General features: G+C 54.7%; 1 protein-coding gene across 2 annotated transcripts in view; it reads left to right on the top strand.

Annotated features, from left to right (window-relative positions):
• Positions 1-411: 411 nt before the first annotated feature.
• Positions 412-21,983, top strand: part of COL18A1 (collagen type XVIII alpha 1 chain) — a 36,121-nt gene continuing 14,549 nt past the window's right edge. Inside the window, exons 1-2 of one of the 2 annotated variants that reach the window (XM_062642446.1) lie at positions 412-509; positions 1,020-1,090. In XM_062642446.1, coding sequence (XP_062498430.1) covers positions 499-509; positions 1,020-1,090 — 82 coding nt within the window. In that variant the 5' untranslated portion in view covers positions 412-498. Of the gene's footprint in view, positions 510-1,019; positions 1,091-18,442; positions 19,301-21,983 lie in introns of those variants that run through there. The other variant, XM_062642438.1, reaches the window with a different exon arrangement.

Genomic DNA, 21,983 nt, shown 5'->3' on the forward strand with positions numbered 1-21,983 from the left:
GCACCAGTGTTAACTCTTTTTCCCCGCGTGGAAAAGGTGAGGTGCATTCCAGTCCCTTGGGGTGCCCAGAGGAACCCCCATCCTTGCTACATTGAACAGCCACAGCGGAGGCTCATGGGGTGCCGGAACCTGCTGGAGAACAAGGAATGGGGTGCCCACGGGGCTCGAATGAGAGAAGAAGAGGGGGAATGAGCTCCGCTCGCTGATTGCTCCCTCCTCTAGCACCTGCGAGCCGAAACCCATAGGATCGGTGTCGCACCGGGGTAGAGTGCCCTTTGGCGCTGCGGGTGCTCCCGGATGGGGGGAGCATCCTCGGGTTAGCGCAGGCTGGGGGGGATGCAGAAGCCCACGACCCGGAGCTAGGGGCGGGCTGAGCCCCGGCCGTGCTCCGGCCCGGGGCGGGCCTCCCCCCTGCCCGCCCCTCCGCTCCGCTCCCGCCCCCCGGGCCGAGCCGAGCCGCGCCGTGCCGAGCCGTGCTACCGGCACCGAGAGGGCACCATGCGCACAGGGTGAGCGCTGCGATGAGGGCTGCTGCCGCGGGATCCCGCTGCACCGGGACCCCTCGGGGGGGGCAACCGGTGCTAAAGGGATACGGGAGTTGGGGGGCGCCGGTATCGCGGGAATGCCGGAGTTTGGGGGGGCTGGAACCGCGGGAACACTGGAGCTGGGGACACCGGTATCGCGGGAATGCCGGAGTTTGGGGGTGCTGGAACCGCGGGAATCACTGGAGTTGGGGACACCGGTATCGCGGGAATGCCGGAGTTTGGGGGTACCGGTACTGCGGGGGTTCTGGAACTGAGGAACATAGGAGCTAGGGGGCACCGGTGCGCGGGAATGCGGGAGTTGGGAGGCACTGGTACCATGGGGTCACCGGAGCTCGGAGCACCGGTACCGTGGGACCCTCCGAGCTGCCAGGGCAGCTGCGGGCTGTAGGAGTGGGGTGCACCCCGGTCGGACGAGTGGAGGTCCCCCGGTAGCACCCATGGGTAACCTCTTGTTCTCTCCTTCCCTTCCTGCAGGTGCCCCCCGGGGCGGCTGCTGCTCCTCGGGCTCTTTGTCCTGCTGGTCCCCGCTGCTTCCCAGGAGCCCGGTAACGCGTGTGGGATGCTAGGGAGGGTCCTGGGCCCCTTTCCTGTCCTGGAGCCAACTGTCCCCTGGGATATGCTGTGAACACAGCCCTGCTCCCTGCTGGGGTTGTGTCTCATGCTATGCCTGGTCTGTGGTCCCCAAAGGGGAGGCTGCTGGAGGGAGTTTCCCCCCATACATCCCTTGTGGCCACTTTGGGGTCCCATGTTCCCCATCTCATCAGTGGGGCAAGGATGCTTGAGAGAGGTGCCTGGCTTTGCCGTGCTGCTCTGTTCTGGCTGTGGGACACACGGGATAGCGTTGCCCTGAAGTGGCCATGATCCACGTGAGTGCTTTCTGCTGTGCCTGCAGAAGTCCTTCCTGTGTGACTCCGTGTCCTTGGAAGCATTGCAAGCGGTAGGAGCCTGTGCCTCAAGGGATGCGACCCCTCCCACACCCATTGCCAGCTTTCCCCTTGCCTTCAGGACTCATCTCACTCTCTAACTGCTCCTCATGCCCTGGGAGAGGGGAATACTGCACTGACTCAGCTTTCCCCATGGGGTGCGCGAGCCGGTTCTCCCACTGCCTGTGTGAGCAGTGAACTTTACCTCCCCACCACAGCAGCTTCCTCCTGGCTGCCTCCTTTGCAGCCGGGCTCTGGATGCGTGCCCAGTGCGAGGGAGAGCTGTGGCTGACACAGGGAGCCCCCCATCCCATTCGCATTCCATGGACCCTGTTTGCTAAAGCGGCTGAGCTGGAAGCAGCGGTCCAAAAGCAGATGAAGGGTGGCTTTTCCCCAGGGTGATGTTGTTCTGCTTGTGCTAAGCATTGTTACAAGGCTCGTGCCACTGTATAGGTAGGGCAGGTCATGCTGGGAAGTGGCTGCCCCATGTACAGACAGGCTGGAAGTGAGACAGAAATCAATGGATTATGTAGTGGAGTAAGGCTTCCTGTCATCTAGGAACAGCTCAAGCACAGCTATGTGGAGCCTGGCTCTGCTGGCAGCAAGGGAAGAGAGTGGCTTGGGCAGGGGGATGGCCCAGCATTCCCAAAGTGTGCCTGGGAAAACTTGGAGAAGCACTCTGAGTGCCCCAGGCTGGGTTTAGATGATGCTGCTTTCCGTGCTGTGGGTGCTTCCCTGGGGACTGCAGAAACAAAGCTCCCCTTGGAGGTCTTCAGAGATGGGAACATCATTCCCATGTGGAGTCCTGAATTGCCTATTTACGTCCCTGGAGACTGTCCAGTGTGGCCGAGCTGAGCCGGAGGGCTGGGAGCTGCTTTAACAGTGGTTACTCAGAGCTTTCTGTGCCTTTTCTACCCTTCTCCAATCACTGCAGAGCACTGGGCACGCAGGGACCCTTTGCTGAGCTAAAGCTGCATCACACAGCCTCTGAGCAGCCATCCCAAGGAGGTTTCTCACGGGATGCAGAGGGGTTAAACACCTCACCGTGGTGCCCGTCTCACCCAGCTGACCTGGCTGTCTCCCAAAGGCAGGCTGCGAGTCGGGTTTGGAAGGAATTTGCAAGAGGGGTTGGTGTGGCTTTTGTTTCTCTTTCTTGTGTGTTTGTTTTTGTGTGTTTCCTTCCCTTGGTTCAATGTCCAAGGACTGCAGGGCCTGTTCTGCCAGGCCTCTTTTGCGATGGCTCCTGCGGAATGTTTGCTCTGAAGGGCTGTCCTGGCACAGAGATAACCTTTCTGTTTAACTGCCTTTGCTATGTGCATTTAGGGACTTAGATGGTCCTGCCTCTGATCGCTGGACCTCGTGATTTTTCAGCCATGCAGGGAATGGGGATGCTGTGAGGGTTATCACCATGGGTCCAGGGAGGGGGATGCTGCGAGGGTGTTTCCATGGGTCCAGGGATGGGGATTCTTCAAGGGTATCACCATGGGTCCAGGGATGGGGATTCTGCAAGGGTATCACCATGGGTCCAGGGATGGGGATGCTGCAAGGGTATCACCATGGATCCAGGGATAGGGATGCTGCAAGGGTATTGCCATGGGTCCAGGGATGGGGATGCTCCAAGGGTATCACCGTGCATCCAGTGCTTAGAGCACAGGGGAATCATGGCACATGTAGGGCTATGGGGAAATCCCCGTTCCCAGGAGGACAGGGATCTGCACTCACTGGGGTTTACAAAGCTGGCTGGGCTAACCCCAGTCTGTGGACACAGCCTGGCTTCATCCACCTCCTCCTGTGCTGAGTTTCTGTGCATCACTTTGGGGCTGGGATGTGCTCATGTATCATGGTGTTGAGGGTGCAGGCAGCACCTTGAGGGAGTCAAGCTGCCTCCTCCTGCTATTAAATATAATGAGTGCTGGAGCCACTAGCTGCTGGCATAGAGGCTCCTGCCTGGTTTTATGTCCATCTCCAATGGCTCCTCAGCCTTAATGGCTGGGATTCCTTGTAAGCGGAGATGAAATGGGTGCCATGAGGGTTGGCACTTCCCAGCTCCAACAGCATCATTTGGCTGCTGGTACTGCTCGGATGGGCTGGAGCAAGCAGGGAGGATGCTGTGCTTGGGAGGCTCTGCGGGCCTTTCATCTCCTTATCAGCTGCTGGGACTCCTGTTTGTTAAGCCTTATCTGAGCTGCTGCTCTCTGCTGTGGGAGCTGGTGTGGAGAGGGAGAGCCTGGAAGGAGCCAAGCCTGCAGATGTCTCCCTGCAGCACTACTGGGTGTTCCAGGTCTATCCCATGGCAGATGGATCCCATCCTCCCTGCCCGCCCCAAGAATAGGGTACAGGGATGAAGCAGTCCCATTTGGATGGTGCTTTGGAGCTGGAAATGAGGTTTGAAAAGAGATCAGCAGCTTCTTTGTGACATTGGTGCTTATTTATTTTGGCCTGTAGCTGGGATAACTTGTGATATGTCAGTACAATTTGGGTGCTGTTAAACAGCAAACCTGAGCACTTGGAGGAGATAAGGAACATGTTTTGCAATCCTCTATCAAGCATTATCACATATGGCTTATAAAAAGCCTTCAGCTGATAACTGTGCTGCTGGGAAACAGCCTTTTCTATAGCGGGGGGGGGAATGCACTACTGTTTTAAAGGAGGCAGGAGCAGGGAGCAAGCACAGAGGATGAGGACTGACCCAAAGCCTGAGCCCGCAGCCCACAGAGGATGCTGAGGACCTGGATGTGCAGGCAGCGTGGCCAGCACTGTTGTGGGTGTCTGGTGGAGCTGAGGTTTGTCCCGTGTCCTATGGGATAGCGAGAAAGAGCTGTTCTTCGTCCCAGCTTGTGCCATGGAATACCACTATGGTGCCCTTTCGTATATGTGGGGCAACCTGCTCTTCTACATAAGCCCAGGGTATCTCACACTCATGTGTCTGCAGTCTTATTTATGTACCTGCTCTTGCACTGACATAGAACCACAGAGAGGTTGGGTTGGAAGGGACCTTAAAGCTCATCCTCACAGGGAAGAGCTTCTGCCTAAGAGCTCATCTCAGTCTCCCCTGTTCTGGCAGATTAAAGCCGTTCCCCTTGTCCTGTCCCTACAGGCCCTTGTCCAAAGCCCCTCTACAGGTTTCTTGGACAAAGTGCTCCAGGTAGGGTCTCAGGAGAGCAGAGGGGGAGAACCACCCCTCTTGGCTTACTGGCCATGCTTTCTACCTGCCCTACTCTGCTTTGTGATCTTGGTTTAGCTTATTGTGCCATGGACTTGTGAGTGCTGCCTGGAGGATGGGGATCTGAGGTTCCCATTACCCATGGGAACCCTGTGGCCCATGCTGATGTGAAACTCCATGGTGCATCCTCCCTGTGCATGTTTCTTATCTGGTTTCCCTCCCTCTGCCTGGGTGCTGCTGTGGCTGTGACCGATTCATCCACCATAACCAGCTCCATAGGGCCCAAGTAACTCTTCACTTGAGTAAAGTCCACACAGAACCCTGTAAAGCCAGGAGAGATGTACCAGGGAGCTGGGTTCAAGGAGAGGTACCTGTCTCATGTTTGGGAGCAGCAAGAATATCCTTCCCATGATATTCCAGCTCAAGAGATGCTCTGGGCTTGGGGCTGCACTGCAGAGGGTGATGTCTTTGGGAGGATGCCTGCACACGAGGAGGTAGAGGAGGGACTGAGCTGTGCCAAGTGCTCATGTGGGACCGGTGGGGTCCTACCTACACCTTGCTGCTTCTGTGTTGTTGGGTGTATACAGCACCACCATCTCTCCTGCACCACACTGCTCTGTGGTGACCGTTAGGGGTGATCCTCTGAGCCCTGAAGTAACAATCCCAGTGGGTGGACTGTGTCTCTTCCAAACCCTGAGAGTTTTCCAAGGAAAGAATGGATTCTGGTGTTTCCATAGAGAGCTCAAAGTGCTAAAGGAGATATCTGGGATTAAGCATCGGGTGTGTATCAGCAGCCCATAGGTATGGGATTCATAAAGCATTTTAACCGTCTTCCAGCATATCTGATGGCATTTGAGAAAGGGTTGGAGATGAATCCTTCCCAAGGCTTTTAACGTGGGATTTGATTATCCTAGAGAGCTTCTTGCCAAAGACATAATTGAAGCAAGGAGCTGAACAGGATTAGGAAGCAGTTTGGACATTTAAACAGCTAACAGGGGCTTCCGGCCTTGCCTTCATGTGGGTTTGGAGCTACTGGGAGCAACATGAGAGCAGAGGCCTCAAGGGCAAACCCGGGTTATGTAGGGTGGGAGCAAGGGAAGGATGTGGTGGTGGTGGGAACCATCAGAACCTGGGAAGCTCCTGCCTGATCCGTTCTGGGATGCTGTTTGTCCAGCACTGGGTTAACGCAGGGCTGCTCAGACACTTGGGAGGCTGTCTCTGTGCTTGGGAAACTCAGCTCCACCACTGATGGATGAGTGAGAAGCCTTCGTTAAAGAGAAAGCCATTGGGTGTCCTCTTGCGATGGAGCAGCTGGATGTCCCGCATCCCTCCTGGGTTGCCTGTGGGATTGGTGGCAGTTTATCAGTTACACATCTCGGTGTCATTCCATTTGTGTCCCTTGTGTCTGTTTCCTTCCCCACTGGCTTGTACAGGAGCAGATCAAACAACCCAAAGGCCCATAAACCCTTTGGGATGGTTTCCATAAGCATAGTTGGGGTGGCTTTTGCCTCCCTGCAAGTGCTGGAGATGGGGAGCATCCCACCTCAAGGGTGTGGGATGGGGCTGCTCTGGGGACAAGGCTCCAGGGACTTGCTGTGCTCCAGTCTCTGACCAGCAGCACTATTTGGCAGGAGCATCCCTAGTGCTGCTTTCTCAGCAAGCAACATCTGGTCCGGAACATCCCGTGTCTGATGGGTTTTCGGTTGAAAAGGTTGCTTTTGTGGAATTTTTATTGCTTTTTCTGGCATCGTTTCCCAATCCTTTTCCAAGATGGAAATTGGTCATTAGCAGATTTTATTGTATTCTTATGTTATTCCCAAGCTCGATCAGCTGGTTTCCTTCTCCCAGAGGGCTGGAAGATCAGGCTGTTCCTCTAACCCTGTCCACAGGTTGTGGGAGGCTGCTCCAACAGCCTGGGCTGGAAATAGCAGCCAGAGCACCTGGAATCTGCAGCTTGCCAGCCCAGCATCACTATCCCGATGCTCTTCCCATCATCGCCACTGGCATCAATCTCCATCAGTCTGATGATCCTTGAAGCTAGGATGTTTTGGGATGCCATGAGTGGGGTTTCCCTTCCCAAAGCTCCAGCATGGCTATCACCCTGTGCATCCCATCCATACACAGCCTGGAGGCAGCATCTTCTGTGGTGAATGGGGGCCAGTGCTGGGCTCCACCTCACCCTATCCACCCATTTGTTCTCTGCCCTCTATGGGGTGCTCTTAGTGGCCCTCCAGCCCCACATCCTGGGTACTAGTGATCTCAGTGTTAGCACTTGTGGGAAGATGTGCCTTGTCTTGCTGAGGTCTATTGCTCAGAAGAGGCACTGATGTGTGCAAAGTGCTGATGAAGAGATCTGCAGTGATTTTTTCAGCTAAATCCCCTTGAATACTGGGGAGTGGGAGACAGTGCCAGCCCCTGGCATTGTGATGGAGGAAGGTGTGGATCATGTGCATGAGGTTTTGTTGGCTTTTAGTGCAGGACTTGGTTACCCACTTGTTGTTTTAGAGCTGCTTCAGGGACCTCCGCACCTGGTGATGTTAAATCTCTGCCTGGGCACAAACCCATCACTCCAGTCCCCAAGGGCATCCCTGAGGCAGAGGTAAGCCTGGGCTGGCTCTTCGGGAGCCTTTCTTCACTTGGAAGCCTGGAAAGCAGTGCTCATGGAGCTGTCTCCTCATCCCATGGCTGTGGTCTTTCCTACCAAAGCCCCTGCAGGGCCGGAGGTCAGGTCAGGGATTTGCTTTTCTGATGTTTTTTTGCAGGGACAAGGCTCCCATCCCCTGGGATAGGAGACAGTGCTTGGATTGTAATCACAGAATCATGGAATGGTTTGTGTTGGAAGGGACCTTAAAGCTCACCCAGTTCCAACCTCCTGCCATGGGCAGGGACATCTTCCACTACAGCAGCTTGCTCCAAGCCATGCTCAACCCTACTGCATCTTTTTGGTGGGGAGATGGAGACGTGAGGCCCTGAAGGTGGCGGGTGTGAGGGAGCCCCATCATCTCCCCCTGCGTGTGGTACCCAATGGACTGGGCTGGGCTCTCCATGACATCGCTTAGTGAGGTGGGATGTGGAAGTGGCTCACTTAGTGAGGTGGGATGCCACATGTTTGTGGCATCACCAAGGTCAGTGTCTGGTCTCACAGGGCTTGGCTGGAGATAACGTGATTGTCCTGGTTCCTGCTGGGTCTGATCCAGCCCTGGAGCTGCCCCGATAGCACCCAAGCGATGGATCTCCTCATGGCTCCTTCTTGATCTCAGCTGCAAGAGTTAAACCCATTTACAAGGGGCCCCCAGAGGCAGCTCCTGGAGGTAATAATCTTGTTTTAGCTCTTCCTCCCCGCCTCTTTTCCCCTGCTAATTGCAGAGTTGACATCGTCCCCTCTCATGAAAGGCTCTTTTGTGGGCTGGGTTGCTGGGCAAAGCCAGGCCTTGGCAGCAGGTTGCAAGACCCGGGTTCGTCTCCTGCACATCCCTTGCTGGCGGCAGGTACTGAAACAGCTCTTTCAGCAGCAGCGATGACTCCTTGGCTCCCATCTGTAAGAGAAACGAGACAAAAAGCAGCTACAAAGGACGCTCTTAGCCAGTGGTGCCCGATGCGCGCTCTGGTTCCACCTCACAGGCAGAAAGGTCAGCCAGTCTAGACATTAATCCAGCAAGGGTTGTGTTTCTTCCCCCGTGGGTGCCTTAGCAACGGGATTAATGCTGTGGTGTAAGGTGGACATTAGCCGGGTCCTGCTCCATCCCAGGCTGGTGATCTGGATTCGTGCCGCTCTGCATGGCTGGGCACAGGGAGAGGTGGGCTGGGACAAACCACTCTTATGGATGTTTTGGCTGTCCTGAATCCATCAGGGATGGGTGGGTTGGTGGTGAAGCAGCTCTGCCCCCCAGACCGACAGCAAGCCTGGTGTGGGGAGCACGCTGGGGTGGGATGCTCCATGGTACAACCCTTGCACCAGCTCCACCATGACCCCACAAGGAACTTGGGACAGTCAGTCTGACACGGTTCTCTCAGGACATCCCTGCACCCCAGTGCTCCAGTCTCCCAGTACATCCATCCCCAGTGTGCAAGCAGTCACTGTGCAAGGGTTGCTGTCAAGCTCCTGGCATTAGGGTGCTGCTGATGTGCTTTGGGCTGATGAAGCACACCAGTAGAATCCCATTTGCTTGGGAACGGAGAAGGAATGTTTCCCATTGCTTCAATTGTGCCATTTAACTTGTTTGGTGCACTGTTGCTGTTCAGTCTCTTCAGTACTATGGTTGCTGGTGGCTCGTCACTGCCTGTACTGGGTTCAGGGATGCTATGCGATGGGATTGCAGTGGGTACCACAGGGTGTCAGTGGGTCAGAATCCCCTGCCTGATGATAACATTGACCCGTTTTAATCTCAAGTCCTTTCTCTGCTTTTCCTATGGACCCATCTGGGCTTTCTCCTGCCCCTCACAAGGGCCAGGAAGCTGTGCATGTTCTCATCCCTTACTTGCTATTCCCCCCATCCTGTTGTGCTCTGATATCATAGAATCACACAATGGTTTGGGTTGGAAAGGACCTTAAAGCTCATCCAGTTCCAGACCAGGTTGTTCCAAGCCCTTGTGTCCAAACTGGCCTTGAACATTGCCAGGGATGGGGCAGCCACAGCTTCTCTGGGCACCCTCACAGGGAAGAACTTCTTCCTTATATCCAACCTAAATCTCCCCTCTAATCTAAATATCTAAACTAAAATCTAGATAAATAATCAAAATCTCTACTCTAAATGTTCAATCTAACTATCCCTGACAAGGGATGCTTCAAAGCAACCTCCTCCAGCCAAAAATCCAAAGAGCAAAACATAGGTTTAATCTTTGCCTTTGGCCAAACCAAAGTGATGGAGAGGAGCTGGTGTTGACCGCTTTAATCAATGGGACCTCCTCCATCCTTCAGCATCCTTAAAAGCAAGGTGCTGGTCCAGTGGCAGGGCACATTCCCAGCTTCTGTGCTCCAGCTGTCAGCTTTCCACCCTGCAAGCAGCCCCATGCTTCCATCAGGGGCTGGCTGGGCTCCAGTGCTTTGGGAAGGGGGTTTCATTCACCTCAATGCCTGGCTGTGGGGACAGGCTGGAGCTTGCCTGCAGCCCCATAGCATAGCTCCGCCTGCCTTCATGGGGGAGGTTATTCCCCTTTTCCTGCAGCTGGGATGGGTTAAGTGGGGTTTGGGGAGTGGTTTCTTTTGCTCTGGGGTGCTTAGCCCCCAAACCCACCCCAGCCAAACAGGCTGCGGGGAAGGCAAGATGTTGCTCCACTGATTTATCGGGGCTTGTTTTTTGGCTCTTTAATCTTTACAGGTCACTGCTAGCATTTGTGGAATTGGCCTTTGCTGCAGGAAAAACTGGTTTCCAGCTTTCCTGTCAGGAAGAAACTCCTGCGAGCGTGTAATTCAAACGCAGGAGGCAAAAAAGGAACCCAAACAACTCACCCAGAGCAGCTCTTGTAGCCAGGTCCTTCGGTGAATGTGGGTATATCCTGCTTTGCTCTGTCCTTGGCTGTGCTGCCTGCAGCCTGAGGCAGACAAAAACCGTTTTATCCCCCTTTTCCTGGTCTTTCTGACTCAAGCACCAGCATGCAAAAGAAAACCAACCCCAAACCCTACATTGTGGCTATGGAGGGGGGGTTTGCTTTGATCCATCTTGGGTTTTGCTGCATTCCATTCCTGTGTTTTAATGACTTTTGGGTTTTTAAATGTCCTTCAAGCAGCCAACTGTGCAAATATAGAGATTATGGGTGTTTAAATGTTCAAGACCAGGTTGGACACAGGGGCTTGGAGCAACCTGCTCTAGCGGAAGGTGTCCCTGCCTGTGGCAGGGGTTGGAACTGGATGAGCTTTAAGGTCCCTTCGAACCCAAAGCATTCCATGATTCTTATTATCCAGAGGCACTTTCCACTACTTCTTATCACGTTATTTGAACCGATGCCAGCACCACGCTGGCCTCCTGGAGTGCTGGGGAGGTTGGGAATGTGACTCCCCCATCCCATAAATGAGAAGTGATGGGTCTAGTTCATCCCCATTACAGCCCCCTTGGAGCAGGGCACCTGCCTGCAAGGGCTAATCCTGGGGGTTCAGGATCCCTAAGGATGTTTGAGCTTTGTAGGAGGGAAGGAAAACTCTGTCTCCATGGGGTGATTGCATTTCCTTTTCACTTTGCTGCCACATAGACATGGCTATTTGTTAGGGGACTATTGGTTCATCTGGGGTGGCAATGGGTACCATTCATTTGGGATGGGGGGGGGCGGTGAAGACCTCCTGCTCTTTGGGGCACCTTGAACCCCAAGCAAACCCATTCCAAACAGCTTCTTTTCTGAGGGATGACTAAAAGGAGGTCCCCAATGACATACCCCATGGGGCTCGCTTGGCCTTTCCAGCCCGCCCCCCCTTTGAACCCTGTGGTATGTGAATTTCTGCTGGTGTCAGAGGGTCGGCAGCAGCAAAATCCCTCCCAGTTAAAGGGTGGGAATACCAGTGTGTGCAGCTAGGGATAATTACCAGTTGTCAGCAAAACAATAGTGGCATTGTAGGGCAGGAGCAAAGGGAAAGGGCCCCGTCTTGGGCGTAATGTTACTTTTCTATTTATGTTGCCATAGGCTTTGCTGAGAATCGGCCCTATTCTCTCTAATCCTCCTCTTCAGGCATGCCTGCTGCGTTTTGTGTGTGGTTTGGGCTTGGTTTTTAACCCTTGGCATCCCGGAAAACAGCTTGAAGGGACCCATCTCTGTGTTTGCTTCTCTGGGCACCCTGTGCCAGCGCCTCACCACCCTTACAGGGAAGAGCTTCTGCCTTATAGCTAATGTAGATCCACCCTTCATCTTAAAGCCATTCCCCCTTGTCTTGTCACTATAGTAAAAAGTCCCTCTCCAGGTTTCTTGTGGGCCTCCTTTAGGTATTGGAAGGTCTCCCCAGATATAAGGAATCCCCATCTGCATGTGAGGAGGAACCCAGTTTATACCCATCCTTGTTCTTGACATCTGCCATGTTATAGATGGTAAACTCTAGTATATTAAAGCTATTTACTGACATTGTATTTTGCTTAAAACCTAAGTGATTTTTTGAAAAAGGGAACTGATGGTTTTTGGTCCCCATGTCATGCTTGTGCTGAGAACAAGACCTCTTGCCTGACACGTTCTGCTGTTGGTTGGCAAGGGATAATGTGTTTTCTGACCTCATCCAGGTCCTGTTGGCTTTTCCCAGTGCTGATTCCTTCTCTCCACTTTCATGGACCAGCAAAGCAGCCACTGACACAGTTACCCATTCAACCCCTTTAATGCCCATCTCCAGTCTTTTTAGGTCCCTCTTTTTAGGTCTTTTTCTCAAAAGACCTAAACTTTGCTGCTTTAAATATTTGCTGTGCCCTTGGAGACATGGACTTGTCATCCTGGGAGGGAGTGGGAGATTTCAGCCTTGGCTGACATGGACTTATCATTGCTCAGCTTATTCAAGGTATTCAACTGATTTATTCTTCCCCTTAGCCTTGGGTAGGTTCAAGGGCTGGATGGCACTTTCCCTGTTAAAGTGGCCCCTTATGCAGGGGTGTGCTTTACTATTGCATTTAAACCCTGCTGACAAAGGCATTAAATAGATTTGACCCCAGCATCCACCCCCAAAGGGCCTGCTGGGCTTGTATCCCCACTTTGTGGGGACTGAATGACATGGAGCATGGTGCCCTGCAGCTGGGATGGGCTGCAATGGGATGCGATGTCCCAGCAGGATTGCCAAACTCGGCTGCGTGGTGCGGAGGGAGCTTTGGGAAGAGCAGGGAAATGATGCCAAAGTCAGCAGCACAGAACTGTTGCAGCAGCATGGACCACCTAGCACCCAGCATCGGGATGCAGGATGGATGTTATACCGCAGGATGGATGCTGGACTGCTCTGTTTGCAGGTACGACTTCTTTTGGTGGCTCTTGTGTATTTTGTTCAGTGAATTGGTTTTCTTACGTATTTTCTTATGTGCTGAAGCTGGGAATGGGCAGCTCCCAGCTTTCCTGTGCAGCTTTCAGAGCTGGTACAGGCTTAACTCTGATAGTGCTGCTGCTCAGTGACATTGGCGTGTCCCAGCATGGTTGAGGGGCTTCATTGGCTTCTCCATTGTGTGATGCTAGAAGGCTTAATTTGAGCTCTTAGAACACATACCCTGCCTGGGTGGCTTGTCCTCTGCTTTACTTTCACCCCAAACCATTCCATGATTCTATCCCAGCCCTGATCTCCCCTCCTCCCATGGCACAGCATTGGTGTCGCTGTATTTCCGGGTAATTAAGTGGGAGCTGGGATGCACTTCCCAGCTGCATTCTCTTACGGAGACGGCGACCGAATGCCTCTGCACTCACCGGGGCAGCCCCTACGCCTGCTTGGAGCGTGGTTGCCGGAGCTACCGGAGCCCCCTGGGCTATGTGCCGAGGCAGGAATGCCAGGAACGTGATTGAAACCTGGGGCTTCCCAGGAGCATGGCTCCCAGGCTGAGCAGGGCCTTGGTGGGGGGTGAGTCTCTCTCCTCCAAGGAGCAATTAGTCTGCAAGGTGATTTATTAACACAGGGGAGGGTGAACAAAGGGGTCGCATTCCTTCCCTCCCCTTATCTCCTGGCTGTCAGCTGGCCCTGGAGGGAGGCAAGTGATGGGAAGCAGAGCTGGTGGCTCCCATAGAAGTGTGCGTGTGGGTCTGCAGGTCACACCAAGCTCACCTTGTGTTTTAAAGCCTTGGGTTTGGCTATGGGTGGGGATTGATGGCTCCTCTCCACCATCCATCTCTTGCAGTCGCTCAATGCTGTATCCTCCTGCCCGCGGAGGTCACTAGCATCTCTTGGCTGTGTGTTCTGCAGCTCAGGGCTCTTTGCTTGGAGGGTAATGAGTTACAGGGCAAACTCAAGCTGCCTTTGGTGAGACGTGCCCCTTGGCACGCTCTTCCCTCGGGGACTTGACCCTCGGGGTATTTTTAGCAGTGCTTGGAAGGAAGGTTGTTTGCTTTGCGCTTGCTCGCCCTGCACTGCCATTGCCTGTGTGATGTCCTGTGAGGGCTGACAGAAGTACTCTTTAGATCACAGACTCATAGAATCCCAGCAAGGTTTGGGTTGAAAAGACCTGAAAGCTCATCCAGTTTCAACTCATTGCCATGGGCAGGGACACATTCCACTAGAGCAGGTTGCTCCAAGCCCCTGTGTCCAACCTGGCCTTGAACACTGCCAGGGATGGGGCAGCCACAGCTTCTCTGGGCACCCTGTGCCAGCACCTCAGCACCCTCACAGGGAAGAGCTTCTGCCTTATCTTCAACCTGAACTTCACCTGTTTCAGTTTGAACCCATCACCCCTTGTCCTGTCGCTACAGTCCCTGATGAAGAGTCCCTCTCCAGCATCCTTATAGTCCCCCCTTCGTATGCTGTTGTAAGTAGGATGGATGCTTGGGCACAAGCAGGTGCCTCTGCCTTTTGCTTTGGGAGGAGGATGCAGTTAGCAGTGGAGGTCTGGCCAGGGCCACCCTCCTTCCCCCCTGAGGTTATGTAGTGGCTCCCCACGGCAGTTGTGACATTTCAGGGTTTATCTGATGGAGGAATTTGCCGGGAGGATTTTCTTGGCTCTCTGTGAGTAACTGTTTAGGAACGCTGTGATCCCCAGGGATGCTGTGCAGCTGGAGGCAGGGCAAACACTGCTCTGGAAGCAGCAAACTCTCACCTGCATTGCTTTTAGGGCAGTAATGGATGCTGTCACTCACACTGCCTTGGTCCCCAGCCATCCTCTGCCTTCCCATGTCCCTGGCTGAGCGCCCATCCCTGGGCCAGGTCCCACTGTGTCTCCCCGGGGGCTGTCTCTGCATGGGAGGTCAGCAGCTCGGGATGTGGCAATATCCTCAGCACACCACTCCATGGGGGCCTTTTAGTGTTGTTTGGGTATTTAGATGAAGAGAGGATTAAAGTCCCAAACATTGATAGGATTTATAGATACCAGCTGCTGCTGACAGGCCCTGGATTGCTCTGCTTGGTGCATGGCTGCTCCTGTCTCCAACACAGTGCCTTCCTTCCCCCTCTGCTTTCCTACCATCCCCTCTCCTTTCCTACCATCCCCTCTCCTTTCCTACCATCCCCTCTGCTTCCCTTTCCCTCCCCTCTGCTTCCCTTTCCTTCCCCTCTGCTTCCCTTTCCTTCCCCTCTGCTTCCCTTTCCTTCCCCTCTGCTTTCCTTTCCCCTCTGCTTTCCTTTCCCCTCTGCTTTCCTTTCCCCTCTGCTTTCCTTTCCCATCCTGTCCTATCTCTAGTCCCCTGTCCTTTCCCCTTTCCTATTCCCTTTCCTATCCCTTTTCCTTTTTCCCTTTCCCTGTGTTTGCACCCAGGGCCTGACCCCCTGGTCCCAGGGTGCCATTGCTTGGAGCAATGATATATGGGGTTCAAGCACAGATGCTCCAAAGGTACTGGGAGCATTTGGGAACACTGTTAGTGGTACCTAAAAGCAGGAGGCGGTTTGCAGCCCCCCTGCCTGTGGCTGGGGAACTTCACAAGCAGAAACTGCATCAAAACAGCCTGGTAATAAGTGAATTAGTTCATTAAAGCCCCCAGTCGCTAGGGGAGGCTCCCTTGGAGCTGTGCCATGGGGATGCTGTGAGCTCCATCCCAAACCGCAGTCTGGATCCCTGTGCTCTGTGACCAGGAAGGGCCGCAGGGATGGGTGGGATGCAGCACAACGGGTGTCCTGAGGATGCTCCCTCCCTGTGCTCGGCCTGAGGCTCCCTCTGCTGCCCAACTGCCTTCTTGGGGGATCCAACCTTGGGCTCTGGGGTCGGGGTTTGCTGAGCTGGGTTGGGGCAGGGTCCCCCATTCCCAAAGGCCATGGGCAAAGCAACCCAGAGCTGCAGGGCTGAAACTCTGGGACAAATATTTTCCTCTTCTTTCTCTTTCTTTCCTTCTCCCTTCTTTCTCTTTTCCTCCTCTTTTCTCCCTCTCTTTTCCTCCTTCTCTTTTCCCCATCTCTCTTTCCCCTTTTCCCTCCTCTTCTTCCTTCATTCCCTTGTTCTTTTCCTCCTTTTCCCCTCTCTCCTTCCCTTTTCCTCCCTCTTTTCCACCTCTCTTTAATTTCCTTCTGGGACAGGACCCAGCTTCCACTGCTCCAGTGGAAGGTATCCCTGCAGTGAGCAGCACAGCCTTATTCCTCCTATTTGAACTTGATGTTCTTAAAGGTCTTTTCCCACCTGGCTTTTCCTACCATAGAACATGTGGTTCTATGATTCCCAAGGGACCAGGCTGCACCAGCAGTAGGAAGATGCAATCAGGAGGGCACTGGGACCATACTGAGGGTCCAGTTTGAGTTTTAAGCAAGTGCAAGGTCACGATGAGCTTGTGGCAGCATCCCTTGGAGCATGCCAAGCACTTTAGCCTTGAGGAGGGTAAAATAAGGGCTATCCCCAGCTCTGTCAGCATGGCTTCTGTTTGAGAAGAGCCTGGTACATCCCCTGTCTGGGTGCTTGGTCAATGGCAGAGCACACTGCATCGGGATGCTCCAGTGCCACCAGACCCCTCTCCCAACCCTCCTTTTCTGGTTACCCCTTCCTCTGGAGGTGTGCAGTGAAACGAAGATCATTGCCTTAATGAGGGCTGGCTGCCCCGCGCACAGGGAGGTTGCTGCTTTGCTCTGCTCCACTATCATGAGCTGCTTAATCCCAGCAGAAGGGAGAAATAGGGATGTTTTCCAGCTGGGCATTCTGTCTGCATGCCCCAGCATGGTGCCACTGCCAGAATCCTCGTGGTTGAGATGAGGCAGCTCATCAAAGCTCATGATGCTCCCGCCCTGGCTCTGGGGGATGCTGTGCAGCTATATGGGGGGCTTGGATTGCATCCCCACTGATTCCCGAATTTCCAGTTCAGGAACATCAAACTTGCCCATCTGTCTTCCCCACCCGTGGGAGAGGAGCAGCAGTCACCAGTATCCCTCTTGCATGTGCCAAGGATGCACAGGAGTGGGAAGAGGGACCTGGAGGGGTTCAGTCTGGAGAAGAGAAGGCTCAGGAGGGACCTTATCACTCCCTACAACTGCCTGACAGGAGGATGGAGCCAGGAGGGGCTGGGCTCTGCTCCCAATGAACAAGGGACGGGACAAGAGGAAACGGCCTCAAGCTGCACCAGGGGAGGTTTAGATGGAGCTGAGGAACAATTCCTTCCCCACAGGGTGCTCAGGCATTGGAACAGGCTGCCCAGGGCAGGGCTGGAGTCACTGTCCCTGCATGTGCTCACACACCGTGGAGACAAGGCCTCAGTGCCATGGGTTAGTGGTGGCCTTGGCAGGGCTGGGGAACGGTTGGACTGGATGAGCTTAAAGGGCTTTTCCAACCTGGCTGATTCCATGATAGCAACAAGGTCCTGTCCCAACAGGTCCCATCACTGGGGCAGGCTGGCTCCTTTCATCAGGTTGATGGGATCAGATGAGCTTTGGGATCAGGGGGGAGCTGTATGGAAACTGACACACAGACATGAACATGTCCCACACTCGATTAGTCGCGGGCTGTTCCGCACTGTGTTCCTGTAACAGCATCAGTCACGGGGCGAGCCTGTTGGCAACAGCATCCTTGCTGCACCAGCTACTATTTTGAGGGGAAAACTGACCCGTTTCGCTTAAAAAGCAGTGTGGGAAATGTTGTGTGAAGCAAAGCAGACATCTGGGCATTAGCTTCAGTGCTTTTCCTGAATAGGTCTCATCTGGAGGAGCGTCGGGATAGTTCCATCTTCCCACTCCATATGGTGGGACCACGTTACTGCAGACTGTGGCTATCCTGGTCATACAGAGGGAGCTGAAATGATCACCTTGGCACTGGAGCTGAGGAACAATTCCTTCCCCAGAGGGTGCTCAGGCATTGGAACAGGCTGCCCAGGGCAGGGCTGGAGTCACCGTCCCTGCAAGTGTGCACACACAGTGGAGACGAGGCCTCAGTGCCATGGGTTAGTGGTGGCCTTGGCAGAGCTGGAGAATGGTTGGACTGGGTGAGCTTAAAGGGTTTTTCCAACCTGGCTGATCCTGTGATCAATGACCCTTCTCAGGGATGCTTCTTGAGCCATGGAGGTGACTTGCCCAGTGTCACAGCAGTGTGTGGTCCATGGGTGTGCTCCATCCCTGAAGGGCACTAAGGACTCGATGCTTCCCAGGGTGGTGGAGCAGCACTGATGGGGGAAATGGACCAGATGAGTGGATCTGGGGGGGGATATCCTTAAGGAGGAAATCAGAACAACTGAATTTTCAGAGGCATGGGAGAGCACCTAGGGGAGATTTTCATCCTGGGCTTCAGGAATAGGACAAGGGGTGATGGATTCAAACTGAAACAGGGGAAGTTCAGGTTGGAGATAAGGAAGATGTTCTTCCCTGTGAGGGTGCTGAGGCGCTGGCACAGGGTGCCCAGAGAAGCTGTGCCTGCCCCATCCCTGGCAGTGTTGGAGGCCAGGTTCGACACAGGGGCTTGGAGCACCCTGCTCTAGTGGAAGGTGTCCCTGCCCATGGCAGGGGTTGGAACTGGATGAGCTTTAAGGTTCCTTCCAACCCAAACCAGGCTGGGATTCTATGATCTATGCATACTTGAGGCTGCTATCCCTCACACCTCCTGGTTTTGAGACATTGATGGGATTTAGGATGCTTCTGGTTGGGAAGGAGTTAAAACCCAACGGCAGCAGCATGAGCTGGGGCAGGGAACAGGGTGTGAATGAAGGCTGGCCGGGCTCCAAAACAGAGGTTTTGGGGGGCTCAGGTGGGTTCCCAGCCGGGAGATGAGGCTGTGCCGGGTATTTGGAGGCCGGCATTCTGAAGAGGAGGGTTTGGCAGGGCCACTCCTCCTGCTGCTCCACTCCCGTTTGAAGGGTCGAGGAGACAGCAATGTGAGTGTTCCGGGATCCCGGCTGGGGCAGTACTGCCTCTTCCCCCTTTTCCTTCGCTCTCCGGAGCAACAGGGATCATTTTCCCTTCCTAATGGCCCCACTTTGCTTGGGGGTTCTGCTCCTCCTGGCTTGCTGCTTCTCCTCCTCTTCCCAAACAAACCTCCTGGACTGGATTTGGAGCACGGCAGCACCCGGTGAGGGAACGGCAGCACCGAAGCCTCTCGCCTCCACGGCTGCTCCCACTCCCAGTGCATCCCTGAGGATATGGGGTGAGCAGCTGGAGAGGGATGTCACCACCCCCCAGCACTGGGAGCCGGAGCTGGGCACCGCAGCACTCATTGGTGAGGGGAGTGCAGCCAAAAACACTGGGAATGCCACAAGACTTGTGGAGAGCACTGCACGGGCACGAGTGAGCATCGCTCCTCCCCACAGCACATCACCTACACCCGAGCAGGATGCGGCCAGCAGCTCCACCAAGGACCTGGGGATGGGGAGCACCGAGGACCCCCAGCTGCTGGGGATGGGGAGCACCAAGGACCCGCATCTCTTTGGGACGGGGAGCACCGAGGACCCGCATCTCTTTGGGATGCAGAGCACTGAGGACCTGCAGCTTTTTGGGATGGGGAGCACTGAGGACCCGCATCTCTTGGTGATGGGAAGCACTGAGGACCCACAGCTGTTTGGGAAGGGGAGCACCAAGGACCCACATCTTTTGGGTATGGGGAGCACTGAGGACCCACAGCTCCTGGGGACGGGCCCTGCAGTGCCAGGGACATGGGTGTCCTTACAGAGAACAGCAGGTCCCCATGCAGGTAGTGCTTCTTTTCCTTCCTCTCCAGGTGACAGTACCCATGCACAGGCAGTGCTGCCTGGGGACCCTATGACACATCCAGCCCCACCGCTCCATGGAGCATCACCTGCATCCCTGAGCCCATGGCACAGCACTTACCGCCTGGGGCTGGCACTGGCTGGTGTGAATGGGAGCTGGAGCTCTGCTGTACCTAATGGGAGGGCAGATAATGGTGTGGATCCTCCTCTTCTTGCTCGTCCCTTGGGTCATCTTGAGTTTGATCTCCTAACAGCCACTGCACGACTCTACAGCAATAGTGGCACAGGGCTCGCATCCTTCTTCCCTGAATTGATGCCACCAGCCGGTCACTGCCAACCCATCCCAACCCAGCTCCCCTTCTGCAGCATGCTGGGCACCAGCCACTTCACATTGCCAAATTACCTGCGCCACAGCACAGAGGTGGAAGTGCGGGCAGCTTTGCATGAGTGGGAAGTGCTGCTTGAATCGCAGTGCCATCGCTACCTGGAGTGGTTCCTCTGCTTGCTCCTGCTCCCCGGGTGTAGTGCTTCGGTCCCCATAACCCCCCCACCATGCCAGGGCTTCTGTGAGGCCATCAGAGACCTGTGTTGGATGCACTTGGCTGGTGGGCGCCTGCCTCTGCCTTGTGATGCTCTGCCTGCGGAGGATGGAGGGTATTCTTGTGTCTTTATTAATGCTTCTGCAGGTAATGTGGCTGGGTGATGGCTGGGTGTTTGTGCATCTCCCCTTCCTAAATTCTCTCTGGGTTTTTAGGTACATGGGGGTGCTTCTACGTTATCCCCATGGGATGCTGCTGAGTGCAGTATCGCTTCTCCAAATGAGGAATGCCAGTGGATTTTGTCCCCCTCCCCAAGGCTGAGCATCACCGTCCCCTCGGGCTGTTTCTTTCCTCCCGTCCCTCATGAGATGCATTGAAAGGCAATATTCCAGGGGGGGCAGGACAAGAGATGCTCCCTGATGGCATCGTGCTGGCACTGAGGGCCAGGTTTGCTGTGTCCTGTCTGTTATGGGAGCAGGGTGAAGGATCAGGATCCTGGTGACCACCCAACCATGGTGGTGAGGAGGCTTCAAGGTGACCCTCTTCAAGGTGCCTTCATGCTCCCCTGTCCTGGAGCAGTCCTTTGCCTTGGATTAATGATCTACCCAATGGCTAATGTTTGATCCCCTCCTTGCTTGGTAGGAAGGAGAGGTTTGCTTCCCCTCCAGCTTGGTTGTGAGGTGGCTGTGACCCTTCTGTATGTCAGCCATGCACCAAGATGTGCCTCTACAGCAAGGAGGTGAAAAGAAGAGAGCTGGGGGAACACAACACTGGTGCTTGGAGCAATGCAATTGGGCTGTAAGAGCAAGAACACAGCTTGAGATGGAAGCAGGAAGGGAAGGATGGAGCTCACTGCTCCCCCCACCAATGAATGAAGCTGTGTTCGGTCCCCCCATGCTGTTGGCTGATGGCCTGAGGCTGCCAACCAGGAGCAAGGAGATGCCATCAGAGGGATGATTTAATGGGGGGCAGGCAAGACAAGGGTCACAGTCATGGTCCCCTCAGTGTCAAAGCAGCTCTGTTCGATGGCTGACCCTGGGGGGCCTTTGGTGGGATGACGGGGATGCTTGGATAGGGATTGTTATACACTCTGTGGAGTGACTTGAGATCCTGAGGCCCCCTGCATCCCAACTTTGCCCAGCCAGGAAAGTCATGGCAGAGCTGGGATGCCTTGGGAGCTGGGAGTGTGGCTTGAAGCATCCCTGGGGCTTTTCTGCTGGCAACAGGAGCACATGGCAATGTCACTACAGGCAGAGGCATCCCCACATGCTGGCACCCATCCTCAAACTGCTGCAGCATCAGCTCTCCATGCTCTGTGGTGGGAGCTGCCACTTTGCCATAGGAATGGGGGTGTGTGTGTAATGTTTGGGTACCCTTTGCATGGCCTGAAAGCTTTGGGGTTGAGAAGAGGCACTTGGCTTTTGCAGGGGTCTCCCCTAATCTCCCCATCACAGCCCCACCTTGGTTGGCTGCACAGGGGCAAGGTGCATCCCTGTTTGCTTTGGGAAACACTGGCACCCAGCTCCCATCTTGAGCTTGGGGATGAGTTTGGAGAGGAGAGAGGATCCCAGAGCCCAGCCAAGAGCAGTGTGGATGTGGACCGCATCGCTAACAAAAGCCTCTTTCAGCCTGTTGCATCCATCTGTCTGTCCCCCCTGCCCTGTCATCCCCAGCCCCAGGGGCAGACAAAGGCTTGTCTGGCTGCAGAAACTGAAGCTCTGGCTCATACTCCTCTGCAGACCCCCTGGGAGGAAGCTCTGTTTTCCTCTTCCCTTAAAGCTGTTGTGAATTGGGCTTCCTCCAGTTGGAGATAAGCTCTATCTCTGCGTCCTGGTGTTTGTAGGGTGGCTGGGGATGGGGCAGTGGGGATGAGCTTGTGGGGTGTGTGAGCATGGGATGTCTCAAGCATGGGTACCAGGTTGGGGCTTGCTGTGTGTCCACTCCCCTGCCCCATCATTTTGGGTATAGGCTCTGAGCTTGAAAGGATGCTGGGATCAGGATGCAGAGCCTCAGAGCAGGCTGGACCATGCCTCATAGGGAAGCCTGATCCTGGTGCAGGACAAACAAGAGGGGGTTTAGGGTTGGTACAAGACCAGGAAGGAGGTTTCCTCAGTTTTGGGGTGCCAAA

This window comes from Pezoporus occidentalis, unplaced genomic scaffold, assembly GCF_034315485.1.
Source record: "Pezoporus occidentalis ecotype Australia unplaced genomic scaffold, CSIRO_AGI_Poc_V1 ctg118, whole genome shotgun sequence".
In the NCBI taxonomy this organism is placed as follows: domain Eukaryota; kingdom Metazoa; phylum Chordata; class Aves; order Psittaciformes; family Psittacidae; genus Pezoporus; species Pezoporus occidentalis.